This window comes from Balaenoptera acutorostrata, chromosome 21 (genome assembly GCF_949987535.1).
Source record: "Balaenoptera acutorostrata chromosome 21, mBalAcu1.1, whole genome shotgun sequence".
Classification (NCBI taxonomy): domain Eukaryota; kingdom Metazoa; phylum Chordata; class Mammalia; order Artiodactyla; family Balaenopteridae; genus Balaenoptera; species Balaenoptera acutorostrata.
In genome coordinates this window covers 22,273,474-22,291,032 of record NC_080084.1, presented here as the reverse complement: position 1 = coordinate 22,291,032, position 17,559 = coordinate 22,273,474, and the positions used below count along the sequence as shown (strand labels likewise).

The window sequence follows — 17,559 nt, the reverse complement described above, 5'->3', positions numbered from 1 at the left end:
TTGATCTAACAAACAGCAAATTTACCAGACTACTGTATTCAATACTTCCCTATTTGTTTTTCTTTATAGAACAAGTAAGAGTACACTGACCAAAACAGCAGACTTACAGGAGAAAAGCTTAAATAAAAGGCAAACGGTAGGCACTCTATTGAGGTTTCTTTTGTTTCATATTAAATGTATTGTTAGGGTGAATATGTTAGAAAAACAACTTTAAAAAAAGTTCTTACCGAATGTTAGTAACAGGTTCAGAATTCTCATGCTCGGAATCATATTCTGACTCTTCAGTTTCTTCTTCTTTTGTGTTTTCATTTACAGCATCTGTCATCATATCTGATGTTTGCTCATAATAATGAACTAATTCTCTTAGCTCATTCAACCTCTTTCGAACTTCATTTAACTTCCTGATAAACAACAAAAACATTTATATTAACACCCATTTTACCAAAATAAAGCATACACTATTTTCATACAGTAGCAGCCAGCACAAACAAAATTTAAACCCAGTCAAATATCCAGGGGATGTGACTATAATGAATGTAATTTCAAGTACAGGTTATTCAAAATCTCATCACCTTATTTACTTATCTTGTGTTACGGACAAAAGCATAAGAAACCCTCTTCCACGTGTTCACTTTAAGCAGGTATAGATGTTAACAGCTTAAATCTCAATGTCAAAAATACTCCTATGTTTCTTAATAAGTATCAAAAATGTGAAGTACTAAATATTCCATTAAAATAGTACCTCTTAGGCAAATCAGGTATGCAGGCATTACTGAGCATTTACAGAAGGTTCCCAATTTGTCTACAACATATAGAGATCTACATGTTACCATACTATATAACATGTTTACCAAAAAGAATAATTAGGTTGTTGAGTTTTTACTGAGTCCCAGGAATTATGCCAATGTTTTCTAATCCTTAAAACACCTTTAAGAACAAATATATTATGCTAGGTGAAGAAAAAGAGGCTTAGCGAGGGTGCTATTTGTCCACAGTCACACAACCTTGTGAGATACAATTTCAGGGCTGTCTGACTCTAGAGCCTGGGCTCTAAACCATTTGAATATAGAAATCTTTTAACTGTAGTCCCTTTATTTGGAAAACAGGAATACATTAGCTCATAGAAATTATATGTTATTACAATGTCACATTTCTCTAGGACAACTCAAAGATGCACATATAACACACAAACTTATTCTACCACCATATCACTTAAAAATGTTTATCATATCAAATTAACTCAGTTTTTCCAGAATTTTCAACAAAGAAAAAACCCCCAAGATTTATCCCCATTATTCAATTCTAATCTATGTAAACAATGTTTGTAGAAATGTTTTACTGGAGTTTTTCAGTTGGATTTAGGTGGCCTTCATTTTCACTCTGATTCTGAGAAACTAGAGAAGCAGCAGGATAAGGAACAGATGAGGTGAGGCTACTGGATTCTCCATTGACAACTGGTGTTAAGCCTACAGGAGCAGGGGGAGCTGCGGCTGTACTTCTCTGATCCACACTCCTTTGTGGAGAGGCTGAAGAAGGCACAACCACCCAAAAAAAAAAAAAAAAAGACCAGTTACCATAAATAAACAAACACAGCATCAAACAACACATTCGTAGTTGGCTCAGACATAGAAAAATAAAAAGTAAAAGTCATTAACATCTTAAATCCTGCAGCTTTAAAATGTGAAACTTAAGGATATAACCAGCCCACTTGTTTATTAACATGTCCTTCAACCAAACAGAGTTAAAACAGAAAGGAAAGAATAAGGAAAGACAAGATGGAAACCAACAAGAACTACGATATTCTACCTTGAGAAAGTAACGAGAGTACTCCTCTGATAAACTTGGTTCCAGGTTAAGTTAAATAGAGCCACTGCATATGATGTGCAAGCACACCATCTACAAATCTTTACAGGGCAACCCTAGCTGATAGGTCCGTGAGAATGTTCCAGTCCAGAGGGATTCTATCTGGTCTCCAAGATGGAACTTTTCTTGTTCCAAAAGATAAAGCAAAATTGTTAAAGTGACTGTGGTACATATACCATGAATACTACTCAGCAATAAAATTTTCTAATTAGATGACGATTAATCCTCTAAGACAGCTCTTGAACTACATTTTAATTACTTTTCTGTCCACACAGATCAAAGATATCTTATGCTTTCAAGGGTAATAAATGAAGACTAAGAATCTTTGTGCTTCTCTCTCTCCTACCAGTTTATTTATTTTTTTCTTTTTATTTTTTTATTTCTGGCTGCGTTGGGTCTTCGTTGCTGCGTGCGGGCTTTCTCTAGTTGCGGTGAGCGGGGGGTTACTCTTTGTTGAGGTGCATGGGCTTCTCATTGTGGTGGCTTCTCTTGCTGCGGAGCACAAGCTCTAGGCACGCGGGCTTCAGTAGTTGTGGCTCGCAGGCTCTAGAGTGCAGGCTCAGTAGTTGTGGTGCACGGGCTTAGTTGCTCCGCGGCATGTGGGATCTTCCTAGACCAGGGCTCGAACCCGTGTCCCCTGTACTGGCAGATTCTTAACCACTGCACCACCAGGCAAGTCCACTACCACTTTAAAACTATCATCATTTTTCTCTTCCTCACAGTGACAATCTTCATTTGTTGCTCACGTTATCCACTGCTACAGCTGGTTTCCAGTAGTCTTTTCTCTCTATTCCTTGACTGTTCTACCTTTTGCTCTGCTTTCACTCTGTTTCCCAGAGAAATATATGACTTTTTAGTCATCAGTAGACAGAGTGCTACTTTAATTATGTGTATAAAACTGACCACAAGGCTTTGAGTACAACTTACGAAAAACTAAGTTTTCCTTGGTTGTGTTCATCTGTTTGGGAAGGATGGGCACTGGGATTAGCTTATACTCTAGAGGAGGCAGAGGAGGAGCAGAAGTCAGGGAGAAGAAAGGCGTATGTCTCAGGGCAGAAATAGTACAGTTCTTTGAAGGTGGCAGACAACTAGGGTGAAGTACAGGGATCCAGAGATGATGTTTCTATCCCTTGTCTGTTCTTTGATAAGACAGCATCTGGAATGCTAAAGAATAATGGCCTGTTAGGGTTGACCCTACTGATTCCAATACCCAGTGCTACAGCTCCTACTACCAACCGTTTGAGTAAGAGGCAGGGACCAGGCTTGGGAAGGTATGTGGCCAAGTGAGGACTAGTAACTGGATCTGAATAAGACAAAGGCCAGTAAAACATCTGTAGAGCAGAAAAGACAGTTCCTACAGTATAACTAAGATGACTATTGGCTTTCCTATATAACTAGTACAATCGGCCCTCCGTATCCAAGAGTCCTGCATCTGCGGATTTAACCAAAAGCAGATAGAAAATATTCAGGAAAAAAAAAATTCCATAAAGTTCCAAAAAGCAAAACTTGAATCTGCAGCATGCTGGTAACTATTTATATAGCATTTACATTGTATTAAGTACTGTAAGTAACCCAGAGATGATTTAAAGTATACTGGAGGATATGCTTATGTTACATGCAAATACTATGCCATTTTAGATAAGGGACTTAAGCAGCCTCAGATTTTGGTATCCGTAGGGGTGTGGGTGAGGGTGCTGGGGTGTGGGTGAGGGTGCTGGAACCAATCCCCCATGGATACTGAGGGATGGTTGTATAACTATTTAACTAGTATATCTAGGATGACTATATGCCTTTCCTAGTCCCACCTGAGATGACTATTTATGTATTTTAAAAAATGAAGTGTTTGGGACTTTCTGCACTAAATAAGTTTTTCATATCAGGTTTTTATTGCATAAATACTTTCTAAATCTGTTTCATAGTTTTAAAGTCAATGTACTAATTTGGTTTAGCTTTTCCTTAAGGAAAAATTTTGGATATGCTAAAAAGTGCAGTATTATTATGTCAAAGTATCTAACAGTTACCTTCTCTTATACTTATCCCTTATTTAAAATCCTACCAGGCTGGGGCTTCCCTGGTGGCGCAGTGGTTGAGAATCTGCCTGCCAATGCAGGGGACATGGGTTCAAGCCCTGGTCTGGGAAGATCCCACATGCCGCGGAGCAACTAGGCCCGTGCGCCACAACTACTGAGCCTGCGCGTCTGGAGCCTGTGCTCCGCAACAAGAGAGACCACGATAGTGAGAGGCCCGTGCACAGCGATGAAGAGTGGCCCCCACTTGCCTCAACTAGAGAAAGACCTCACACAGAAACGAAGACCCAACACAGTCATAAATAAATAAATAAATAATAAATTAAAAAAAAAAAAAATCCTACCAGGCTTCCCTGGTGGCGCAGTGGTTGGGAGTCTGCCTGCCAATGCAGGGGACACAGGTTCGAGCCCCGGTACGGGAAGATCCCACATGCCGTGGAGCAACTGGGCCCGCACGCCACAACTGCTGAAGCCCGCGCGCCTGGAGCCCATGCTCCGCAACGGGAGAGGCCGTGCAGTGAGAGGTCCGAGCACTGCAACGGAGGGTGGCCCCCACTCGCCGCAACTGGGGAGAGCCCGCGTGCAGCAGCAAAGACCCAACACAGCCAAAAATAATAATAAATAAATTAAATAAATAAATTTATAAAAAATAAAATAAAATCCTACCAATTTTTCAAGCCCAAATTCATTCTTTTCCTTTTCTGAATTTTACAGATCTACCATCTATTTGGCTTTACCATACTTTGCCTTGTTACTTAAAAACTTTTCATGTGCAAGTCCTATTTCCCCACAAAAATTATAATTTTCTTGAGTAACTATGTGTTTATTCATTCACCAAATATTTACTAAGTAATTATTACATGTTGGCATATATACTTACGTGTCCTCTACCTAATACTGCTTAGATTTACTTACATGATGAATTGTTCAAATGCTCATCTCGAAGTGTATGAAGTTCTCCAAGCAGCTTGTCCATTTTTTGTTTCTTTTCTTGTAACACTCTCATTTTGCTAAAAAGCTGGACTTTCTCATCAGGTAAATGCTCTGAAACTGATGGATTTCTGCTCTGAGAAACCTCCCTAGTTAATGAAAGACTTTCTGCTTGTCTTCTATTGTCTGGAACAGCTGGAGGCTTTAAAAAAAAAAAAAAAGAAAGATTAGGCGATTTAAGCTTGCATTCTCATTTTAAAAATGCATAAATATTTTCTCTCTTTTTTTCTTTTGGCTGCATTGGGTCTTCATTGCTGCGCGCAGGCTTTCTCTAGTTGTGGCGAGTGGGGGCTACTCTTAGCTGTGGTGCGCGGGCTTCTCATTGCAGTGGCTTCTCTTTCTGCGGAGCACAGGCTCCAGGGCACGCGGGCTTCAGTAGCTGTGGCATGTGGGCTCAGCAGTTGTGGCTCGCGGGCTCTGGAGTGCAGGCTCAGTAGTAGTGGCCCACAGGCTTAGTTGCTCCACAGCGTGTGGGACCTTCCTGGACCAGGGATCGAACTCGTGTCCCTTGCGTTGGCAGGTGGATTCTTAACCACTGTGCCACCAGGGAAGTCCCAAAAATACATAAATATTCTTTATAAGAAGAGAGAAACATTTGTGTAGGTTGTGCTGGTCGGTAAGTATATATATACGCCTTTCCTATTCCCAAGTTATACACATACTGTTCCCTGATGTGACACCATATCTATAAAACAGCATATATGCATATATATATATATATATATACTGCTTTATAGACACACCTAACCGCACAGTGGGGATTCACTGGATGCTATTAACTGGATCTAAACTAAGTGCTAGAAATGCCACATTTTATATAGAACAAACCTTCAAAAACCTCATTCTCTCTCTTGCCATCTTTTTAGAACCACAATCATAAACTTTAACTTCTTAACCTATCAGTTTCTCCTACCACCTCTTTCCTATTAAAAAAAAAAATTTATGAAACATTTAAAAAATCCACTAAGGATTAGGGAATCATATAATGAATAACCAGCACTGGGCTTAGTCAAATTTTAGTATTTTGCCACATTTGCATCAATTCTTTCTTTAAGAGAAATATAATATTACAGATAATAGCTAAAGCTTTATACGTAGAAATCCTGACCCCATTACTCTCTCAAGAGATAACCACAATCTGGAATTAGACACCTACCATTCTCATACATATTTTTATTTTGTTAATACCTATGAAGGTATCCATAAAAAATATACACTCTACACATTTTAAAACATAAGCTAAGTGGTATCCTTCTTAAACTTGCATTTTCATTCATTAGCTCTGGTTCATTTACTGTAACCGGTTATAGGATTTCACTCTATGTATATATAATAACTTACTAATCCATTTTCCTGTTCATGGACATTTAGATTGTTTCTGCTTTGCTATTAATACAATGCTGCCAAGAACATTCTTGTATGCATCTCCTTTTGAACAGGGTCACTAGAAAAAATGTACTAGATATTGCTAAGTAACTCTCCAAAGTAGTTAGATCATCTTCTTTTATTTAAACTTGGGTCAGCAGACAGAAGATAATGCATTGTCAATTATACCCATTTCCAGTGGAGAGGTATTAATTCACCCTTTCTCACTCAAGAGACTGAAATTTTGCATTTATATCATTATTTACAAAGGTCATTAAATTATAACACTTATTAACTCTGAAATTAAACTTAAGAACTTTCTTAAAATTGTTAGTAAAACATTGCAAAAGCATAGATTCACACTAACTTAAGTTTAACAGTTGTGACCATTAACAATCTTTAAGGTGAAATAAGAATGCGTCATCTAGGAGCATACAAAGGGGAAGTTTCACTAATCACTTCATTCAAAGTAGATATTCCTCTAAATTAGAGCTTCCCAAGGCATAGTCCCGAGACTTCCAGCACTGGAATCGCATGGTGGGAAGCCCACCCCAGATGTATGAATCATAATTTTGGAGGTGGGGGGATCCCACTGACCAGAAATCTACATTTTTTAACAATCATGCCAGGTGATATGTATGCTCAGTAAAGTTTGAGAAGCACTGCTTTAGTTAATGTGATTTTAAATCCAGTATACCAAAAAAATGAAGTTACCTGAGAATCACGAAGCTGATTATGAAAACGCTGAATTAAATCATTCAATTCTTCATTTAGTTCAGATGTGATACTGACTCCAGATAGGCTACCTGTAGTTTCTGTTACAACTGGAAAGAAAGTTAACAACTTTCATTCAAGCAAATAATTTAATAATTCATTAAAGCAAATAAATAAAAAACAACACTTTAATTTCTGAGAAGCTAAAAATAAATTTGGGGGGAAAAAAGAAATTTAAAAAATCTCAACGTAATTTGAAGCTAGTTAACCCTCAGATTTATCTGCCAACCAATCATTTTATAAGTTTCCATCTAACCTGAAAATAAAGGGACACTCACAAAACTCTAGTATAGTGGTTCATCTTTTTCTGTCCCAACATTCAAGGAGGGATACTGCTACATCCCAATTAAGAATAGTGACTCAGGGGCTTCCCTGGTGGCGCAGTGGTTGAGAGTCTGCCTGCCAGTGCAGGGGACACGGGTTCGAGCCCTGGTCTGGGAAGATCCCACATACCGCGGAGCAGCTGGGCCCGTGAGCCACAGCTACTGAGCCTGCGCGTCTGGAGCTTGTGCTCTCCAACGGGAGAGGCCGCGATGGTGAGAGGCCTGCGCACCGCGATGAAGAGTGGCCCCCACTCGCCTCAACTAGAGAAAGCCCTCACACAGAAACGAAGACCCAACATAGCCAAAAATAAAATAAATAAATAAATAAAATTAAAAAAAAAAAAAAAAAAAGAATAGTGACTCAGGCATCCCTGGTGGCACAGTGGTTGAGAATCTGCCTGCCAATGCAGGGGACACGGGTTCGAGCCCTGGTCTGGGAAGATCCCACATGCTGCGGAGGAACTAAGCCCGTGCGCCACAACTACTGAGCCTGCGCTCTAGAGCCTGTGGTCCGCAACAAGAGAGGCCGCGATAGTGAGAGGCCCGCGCACCGCGATGAAGAGTGGCCCCCACTTGCCGCAACTAGAGAAAGCCCTCGCACAGAAACAAAGACCCAACACGGCCAAAAATAAAAATAAATAAATAAATTAATTAATTAATTAAAAAAAAAAAAAAAGGAATAGTGACTCAACAGAGTCGGGGTGCGGGAAGGTCCACCAGGTTGGGTTGGAGGCGTGGTGGGCAAAGTAAGTGGTTAGTCTGAAAAAGCACAGCTAATTCTGACCAGTCTCAATCCCCACCTCCCCAACAGAATCAATGTTCTAGTACAGGGGCTGGCAAGCTTTTTTTTAAAGATTCAGATAGTAAACATGTTAGGCTTTGTGGAGATACAGTTCTTGTCTCAACTACTCAACTCTGCCACTGTAGGGCAAAAGCAACTATATACAATACATAAGCAACTACATACAATACATAAACAAATGGACATGGCTGTATTCCATAAAATTTTATTTCAGGCAGTGGGCCAAATCCAGCTGCCTATAGTTTGCCGACCCCTACTGTAGAACAGATAATTTATTGAAGGAGTTGCTTGTGATATAACTCATACTAAAAGACCACAGTTTTTTTCTTCCTAAGGCAGTATTCTGATGACAATTTTCATAATAGTTACTGCTCTGTTACTCAACCACCCCATGCTTATCTTTCCAGCTCTAAAAGAGACAATGACTATAAACTGTGTCTGTTTTGAAGGAAAATATTAGCTTTTTCAATGAGAAATTAGAATTACAGGGTGGGGTAGACTCCCATGTATCCAGTCCAAAGTACTTGGGGGAAAAAGAGCAATTACAGTCTAGATAACACACAACTTGCTAGTTAAATGGTAAAAGGAACACTCTTTCCCATGACAATTATGTTGCCTCTCTTATATACCTAAAGATTAAATACTGTAAGTTTGTTTTTACATCAGTATTCTCCTGCAAAATCTCATAAATGCAAGATAAAATCTGTTTTCAATCATTAACCTAAAATTCTTTTTGAAATAGTACATAAAATAAATTCAAATTTAAACTCCTGTTCATTCTCCTCCTGGTCCTTGTCTCATAATAGTACATTAAAAAAAAAAAAAAAGAAAGAAAGATTATCTGCTTACTTAAAAATAAAGGTTTAGGGGGCTTCCCTGGTGGCGCAGTGGTTGAGAATCTGCCTGCTAATGCAGGGGACACGGGTTCGAGCCCTGGTCTGGGAAGATCCCACATGCCACAGAGCAACTAGGCCCGTGAGCCATAACTACTGAGCCTGCGCGTCTGGAGCCTGTGCTCCGCAACAAGAGAGGCCGCGATAGTGAGAGGCCCGCGCACCGCGATGAAGAGTGGCCCCCGCTTGCCACAGCTAGAGGAAGCCCTCGCACAGAAACGAAGACCCAACACAGCCCAAAATAAATAAATAAATAAATAATAATTTAAAAATAAAAAATAAAAAAAAAATAAAGGTTTATATTCAGAAATAGAAGACCCCTGACCTGGAACTCAAGAAATCTGATTCTTGGGGGCTTCCCTGGTGGCGCAGTGGTTGAGAGTCTGCCTGCCAATGCAGGGGACACGGGTTCAAGCCCTGGTCTGGGAAGATCCCACATGCCGCGGAGCGACTAAGCCCGTGAGCCACAATTGCTGAGCCTGCGCGTCTGGAGCCTGTGCTCCGCAACAATAAAGGCCGCGATAGTGAGAGGCCCGCGCACCGCGATGAAGAGTGGCCCCCGCTTGCCGCAGCTAGAGAAAGCCCTCGCACAGAAACGAAGACCCAACACAGCCAAAAATAAATAAATAAATAAGTAAATAAAGGAGTTCCTTTAAAAAAAAAAAAGAAATCTGATTCTACTAAAATTCCATATAAGCCTAGGCAAGTCACGAACTCTGTGTTAGAGTTCCTTCTCTCTAAAGTGAGAATTATAAAAAAAAAAGCCCTGGTGACTAACCTACAGTTTTGTGGTGATCAAATGAGATGACATAAGTATAACTATTTGAAATAACATAACTATCACAAGAAAATCTCTGAAATTTGATACTCCAATCTTGAAAAATATTTTAAAAGTTGGTCATTAACCAAACTGTATTTGTCACTGTTAAAGTATTTTGTTTTTTCCTAAATCTAACAGCTAATGATACTTTGAATTTTGCAAGGGAAAAATGGGGATGAAAATTTGCATAATTATTATATACTATACCATATATATTCTATACAACTATATAATTATTACAAAAGAGTAAGTTACTTGCAAGTCATAAAGCTCCTTATGAAAATGCAAAATTAAATTACATATAACAGTGTGCAGAAGGCTGAGCCAGTGGGCTAGGTGTGGACAACACGATAAATTGAGTAACAGGGTAACTACAGTAAGGACCTTAAATGGAGAGCCCACAGGAGATAAATTATTATTAGACTGTAATGACAGACTACTAGAAAATATAACTTGGTTTTAAGTTTTAATAAGTAACAATCTGTTTTCAACTTAATGAGAAATTAAACATGTAGGTTTGACAATAACAAGACAAACTATAAAGTTAGACTCAATACTAAAGAATTCAATACATAGGATGGGGAAAGGTTTCTTAAACAAGATCCAAAAATACAAAACTTAAATCACTAAGATGTATACTTTAAATATCTTATAATTTTATTTGTCAATTATACCGCAATAAAGCTGACATTTTTTTTAAAAAGGAATTCAATACAATTTCCATCTAAGTGGTACGTGGCTATGAGGGAAAGAAGAAGAAAGAAAAGAAGATTTCTGAGTCTCAGGGAGACTGGATAGGATATAAATTTAGTTCAAAGGAACTAGTGCATACAATTGGATACCTCACTATTCATGTCAGAAGCCAAAGAAACTTACATTTATTCACTGCCTCACTTAAGGTTTTAACCCTTCCTTGGCAGGCAAGCAAAGTACAGCAATCCTAGTTAAATAAAGTACAAAAGGCAGAAATAGAAGCAACAAGAGCCCTATAAATTTGAGGTACAAAAACAGAACTACATCCTGTCCCTTTTACCTCTTAAGGGTACTCTCTGATGAAAAGGAGAGCGAGCTGGCTGTCTGCACGGTACAGTATGATGGCCAGGAGTTGTCCCTGCAACCTTTTCTGCATAACCAGAGAAAAGCACAGGACAGGGTAAGCCTCACATGTAGGTTTCTCAACTAGACAACAATCAAGATCTAATTATATAATAACCAGCATCCACCTTGCAATCATATCATTATTTATTGAGCCTTACTTATAAAAACATTCTAAGATGGTGGCATACCAGAATCATCCATCACAGCGATAGCTTGCTCTGCCTTATGCTGCAGCGCAAGGAGAGCAGCTTGTCGTCCCTGCAGAGCTCTCAGTTGCTCCTGCTGCTGTAACATCCTTTTTAATAAATCATGTTGTTTCTTCAAATTTTCTATCTCTTCCATAGGCTCCTGCTGAGGATCTCTGGCCTGAAAAATAAGACCAACAACACTTGTATCTTTTAAAATCCATGTTCCTATTTCAACTACCAACGGCAAGGTACATACATAGACAATAAATTAGTATTAAATATACAACCCTAGATACAGACTTGAAAGAAAAAGAAGAAAATGATGACACAGAGACAGCCTGTCATGTTAAGAATTAGGTAGTTAGGTAATTTCAAGGTAGAAGACCATATGCATGTGCTTAGCATGAAGAAGAATTAACAAAAAGAAAATAAAGCAAAAGGCATACAAAAAGGAACACAGGAAGGCGCGCACACACACACACACACACACACACACACACACACACACACACACACACACAATGAGGGATCCAGGCCTTACAGAAAAGGAAGAGCAGATCATACCAGGTTAATGCCCTACAAGTAGCCCTGGAGAAAGACCAGACTAAAAAATCTTCTGCCCCATTCCTAGAAGTGATGTTTAAAAACCAACAAAACAAAAACAAACCAACTATTTTCTAACTACGGATGGAAATTTTAAAAATATTCTTTTTATTTGATTATTTGATGTGAAAGGCTTTAATTTACTTGCATCACTTTATATTAGGATACAGTAAAGAAAAAATATTATCTTTTGCATCAAAGATATCATTACTATTTTTTCTTTTAAAAGATGCTCATTTAATGCTGAGTCTGAGGACATAAATTACTTTGAAATTCCCCCCCAAAAGATAACATTTTGCCTAAAAGAGGAACAGATTAAATAGGTGCCACTTATAAGGAATTATAAAATTTTAAATGTTAATCTTAAAAATATTCAAGTGTAACCCAACCAGAAAAAATAAAGTCAATTAATCAAAGACAGAAATTTAAATACAACCTGGAAACAATAAATAAGACAAATTATGCATGAACTGTATACCATAATGGTATTTTTCATCACTGATTTGCCTTTTAAAAAATTTTGTATCTTAAAAGTTTAATGATTTTAGCTAACATTTACATAAAATATTTCTGTTAACTTAGAAATAGTTAATTTTAAATTTGCATTGCTACCAAATTTTTGTTGGGGATATGGAGACTTTAAATGAATGATATCCCCTGGCTCTAACCAAAGTTAACAAGGAAAATAAACCTCAGTGATTTCTTTTCAAAGTAAAAATGCACTGATCTGTTTTCCCTATGTACGTTTGATTCCAAGAAAAATTATGGAGAACACAGATGGCTCCAGAGAAATTCCCTTCTGGGTAACATTCCTTAACAATACTTTGCACAAACCTCTTCCCTTTACCTCCCCAAGTAGCACTCATTAGTATTGTAAACAAGAATGAGTAACTGTGATAACTTGGCAAGCAATAAAAATAATTACATGGCTCAGAATTAAGAACTCAAAGAAAGGAAGCTCAAAAAGGAAGTAGAAGACTACAGTTAGAATGTTTGATGTAAGGTATCAGAGAAGCCAGGTCAGTGCTCTATCCTGGACTGGCCAACTAGACTTTATGAACATGGAAGAGAAATAATGTATCTTGGTTAAGCTAGTATTTTACTGGAGAATTTCCAATAAACTAAAGCCATTTTCAAATCAAGTACAATTTACTCAGTTCTCTCCCATCCTATACAAATGGAGTTACCTAGTTAACATTACATTCATTCCTATGAAAATTCATCTTCTTAGTTCTTGCTCATTTCAAGACTATTTACATCTTGAAAAAATAATTTGAAGGGTGAGAGATAACTATCAATCTGAGATAGGTAGCCATCTCAGATCTGATCCAAATTAATTTCATCAAAGTCACCGGTAAAATATAAAACCAGACCCAATCAGGTACAGATTTCAGTGGAACGACTCAGAGAAATCTCTCCAGGTTGACATCAATCAAATACTCCAACAAAGCATCAGTGGTAAATGACTAAGAAAAGAAACATTACACAAATAAGGCTAAAAGTCATCTAGGAAAAAAGAAAACCATCAAGAATGCATTATCTCCATCTAATTCATAATCCTCCCATCTCTCAAAAATAGTTTAGACCTCAAGCTAACCTTAAAGCTATCTAATTTTAAAGAATTTACTAAACAATTTAATATTATGGTTTCTTACCCTTTAAAATACAAACTTTTAAAAAGAATTTTAATCCTTGTTAGTCACATTTATTTGCAAAACTTTGATACTCTAATTATAAAGAATTCTGAACTTCAGATTTTTCACTAATCCAAAGATGAATTCCCAACAATTTTTGAAATTAGTGGAGTTTTATTACTGCTTAATAACTTTTGCATCCACATAAATAACATTTCAGACTAATACTTAGAAAAGATGAACTGAGGGAGGTGGGTGGGAACTACAATCAAATATAAAGAAAGGGAAGATGAGAAAATGGTAATAAAAATACCTGGGGATAAAAACATGGCAACAAGATGGTGCATGGAATAGAAATCCAAAAAAGGAGGCCAGGACTATACCCATCCTTCAAACACATATTTTCATTTAAATGTTTTGAGTCACTTTCAGTAAGTACATTCTTAGTTTACAAATTAAAAAGTAACAATAATAACTTAAGCATGAAATCTCGAGTTGCATACAGGTAACAGATTTCAGAAAACCCTAAGTCTTCCTTTCCTCTACCCAACTGATGTTCTTCCAATAATTCTTCATGGATCCAAATATATTTTTATGGCTGAAAAGTACTTCAGTTAATATGTATTCCAAGTTTTGTCATCTGAAAGGTGAGAAACTGTAAGCCCAGAGAAGATAAAGCTGTGATTTATCCAATATCACAGTGAGGGGAAGTCAGATTCCTAAGTTCTAGGTTAGTGTTTTTTCACATCATACTATCTGCCCCAAAATTACATCCGTAGACTCTCTCTTCTGTATTTAAAACTATCTCTGAAGAAGCATAGTCTGGTTTGGGAGACAAATCTAGCCCACATGAAATAACTAGAAATGATAAAAACAATAGCAAAAAATGGGTAGATGGTATTTTTAAAAGCTTATGAATGCTCTAAGAGCTGAGATTAAGTGTGGGGGGAAAGATGAGTACAGGAAAACAATGAAGGCATGGGTATTCAGGGAAGGATCTTTTTAAAAATTATGCAATGTCATCGTGTCTATAAAATATTTCATAAAATGGACTCTGCTCAACTCAAGAATATCAATTATCTCCTATCAAGCTGCAACTCACAAGGTTGCTTTAAGCACTGAACCTCAGTTAAGACACCAACTTTCTTCCCTGGTCTTCTAACAGAATACTATATTTTGAAAGGATGTTAAGGAGGGAATGAAAGCAGGTGGGGAGAACGAAAGATTCTGCATAGCAGAGAAACAATAAAGTCAGTCAGTGGGAATTAGGGTTTTTTCTAAGAAAATGAAATCATTTTATGAACAGAGTACTGATAGAACTACCCTAGGATGGCCCTAAAAATCAAAAGATTAAAAAGAATCAAATTAAAATAAACTCCAGAAAGAAGTTCAAGAGAAAATAATATTTATAAGGACATTATTCAAAGAAACTTAAAAACAGAAAAGTGGTTTTTAAAAGCAAACATAACGCCTTAGGGGAAAAAAGTAAAACTGGAAGACGCTATGCTGTAGTAACTGTCAACTCAAGTTCTGTTTGTCACTATTCAGAAGACTTAAGAAAGGAACATTAAGTTCCAAAGGATCTATTTTCCCCCATTCACTTCCTCTTCTCCAATGCTAGTTTCAAAAATAATCAGCTACTTTACTATTCTGTTGAACTGGGATACCTTTTGCTTAACATTTTATAGTAAGATCACTATAGCTGATTTCAAACTATATCTTCAAACTCTTGTGGGAGAGTGGGGAGACATCCTAATATCTAGAGGTTAAGCTTTGTCATTTTTAAACAGCCACAAAAATATAAAATATGTACATAACAGAAAGGAAAGCCTAATCCTAGGTAATAAGCTAGTAATAAAACATATGAAATTGGTCTTATCTATACTCAATTATTAAAATAGTACTTTACTCCTGTCAAATGGATATGAGCACTTTTACAAATGCTGTTTTTTTTTCAAACTGTTTTAAGCGGAACTACACAAATAGTTGTCTTTAAACCTTTCTTGAGTGTCTTTATGCAAATCATGGAAAATTAAAAGAAAGAACATTTACAGCAAACATTGGAGGAAAAGGTAGCAAAAACATCAGGAAACAAGTCAACTGGATAATTAAAAAAAAAAAGAATGGAAGAAGGGATTTCCAATGGGAAGAAAAATATAAACCAAAAAACACTAAAAATATTGGGTTGGCCAAAAAGTTCGTTTGGGTTTTTCCATAGGATTTTAGGGAAAAACCCAAACGAATTTTTTGGCCAACCCAATATTTCATTCTTAAAAAAACAGGAAACTAATAGCCTGCTCTATTTTTTTCTTTCTTTAATGAATGACTACAGGAAATAAAACAAAACTTAAAAGTACCTTCTTAATCCATGAACACAAATATCACAAACAAAAGGCAACTAATGGTCAAGGTTTAAGAATGTGTTATATTTTGAGTTCTCAACAGCAAAAAAAGGAAAATGGATTAAGTTTCAAGTCCTTTGTTAATACAAATTAAAAACAGCCGCCACACATAATCCATGGAGAGGAGAAGAAGAAAGCAGAGAAGGAAAAAACACTAAGGGACAGCATTTTACTAATGCAAATTACAGTACAATTAACCATGTTAACGTACATATTTAAAAGTTAACAGCAACAACAACAGAAAAGCAAATAAAGGAGAGGAAATATGAACACAAGAGGTGCTCATTTAGAGACTTCCCAAGTTAATATTGTGAAGTATACCTTTGAGGGAAATCCACGTTTTCGGCTATATTTCCTATTAGGCCTCAGTTCCCTGTCATTCTGAGGAGGTCTGTCACCTTTCCCTTTTGGACTTGTTGTAACGTCAATGTCTGAAACCTGTTCTTGTGAAGCTGAATTCCCTAGTTTGTCCTCAATGCACGGCCGAATTCTCAGACTAAAAGATGCCTCCTTTATTAAATAGTGTAGCATATTAATTTCTTAACACAAACTCCTGTTTAACATATAAGCCAGTCTTGTAAATAAATATAAAAAATTACCAGTCCATCTTTTAGAAAATCAATCCACCCTCCCCCAAGTGGCAATAAAACTTTAAATTAGACTTTTAAATTCCTATAGACTAGACTTCGGGCTTATTATAATTAAGTGAATATCACATCCTAGGCAATAAGCTATACAAACAATTGCTGAAGCATATTTCAACATTTATTCTATGTCATTAATTAACTTTCAAAATGTCCTGATTTTATGTTATGAAAGAAATTCTCATCATGGGGAACACGATATACACTAGCATATAAATTATAATAATCATCTATATCATTTCCCACTCCTCTCCAACAGAATTCCTTTACCGACATGCCCCAACCCTTCCACTTCTGCTGGAATGAAATGTGAGAAAGAAATTATTCCCAGCACCACTGTAAATAGAAAAACAATTTCCCCACAGTAGAATCCATTCTTCAACAACCATTTGGATCAAGCCCTCTGAGCATCTCCTGGTGAAAATAATGGAGAGAAAAAAAATTCAAATTTCCTCTTCAAATCAGGAAGGGCAAGGAAGAGAAAGGAGGCAGATAGGAAACTATGCAGGTCAATATTAAAAGGAAACAAACCCTCAAATTCCTAATGCTGAATGGTACTTTGGAACATACCTCGGAAACAAAAGATACACATGGCTATCCTTTCACAAGAAAGGCATTACTGAAAACAGTCTTTCAAGTTTACTAATGCATGGTTGTAGGTTTATCTGCTAAAATTAAAATGCTTAAAAGTATACTAGTTTCATACTAACTTCTATGAACTAAGTTTATTTTATAAATCTTTCCTCGAAGTTCTGTAAATTTCTGATTATTTTTCCAAAAGACAGTATTTTGATACATTCCATTTTGCAGAGTCAGAGTTTATAGTATTTTTCTCACTGGAATAAATCCCAAAGTAAATGTTACCCTGTCCCATTTTCATCTCAATTTTATCAGTCGTCTGGTTTTGCTTCCGTTCTAAGCTAGCCTGAGAAATGAGAATCCTAACAGCCTTAAAATGGTTCCTCAATGGCAAATGAACTTGGAGACTTTCCCAACAGACGACACGCTAAGCAATGACACTGTACTTATAGCTCTTACATCCACAATGAATTTTAACTTTCCCAATGCTTCTTAAAATGAGTAAAGCTGTGCTTAATGAAATAAACTAGAAAAACCAGGTTTCTGCAAATTGA

The 17,559-nt window shown here is 37.0% G+C and overlaps 1 protein-coding gene across 32 annotated transcripts in view; it reads right to left on the bottom strand.

The window, feature by feature from the left end:
- Positions 1-17,559, bottom strand: part of PCM1 (pericentriolar material 1) — an 88,650-nt gene that overhangs the window by 54,849 nt on the left and 16,242 nt on the right. For 15 of the 32 annotated variants that reach the window (XM_057537172.1, XM_057537176.1, XM_028164456.2 and 12 more), the window contains 5 exons: positions 11,144-11,321; positions 6,960-7,069; positions 4,806-5,022; positions 1,340-1,526; positions 228-401 (listed from right to left, as the gene is read on the bottom strand). In XM_057537172.1, coding sequence (XP_057393155.1) covers positions 228-401; positions 1,340-1,526; positions 4,806-5,022; positions 6,960-7,069; positions 11,144-11,321 — 866 coding nt within the window. Of the gene's footprint in view, positions 1-227; positions 402-1,339; positions 1,527-4,805; positions 5,023-6,959; positions 7,070-10,890; positions 10,981-11,143; positions 11,322-16,103; positions 16,293-17,559 lie in introns of all 32 variants that reach the window. The other 17 variants (XM_057537160.1, XM_057537164.1, XM_057537171.1 and 14 more) reach the window with 3 other exon arrangements.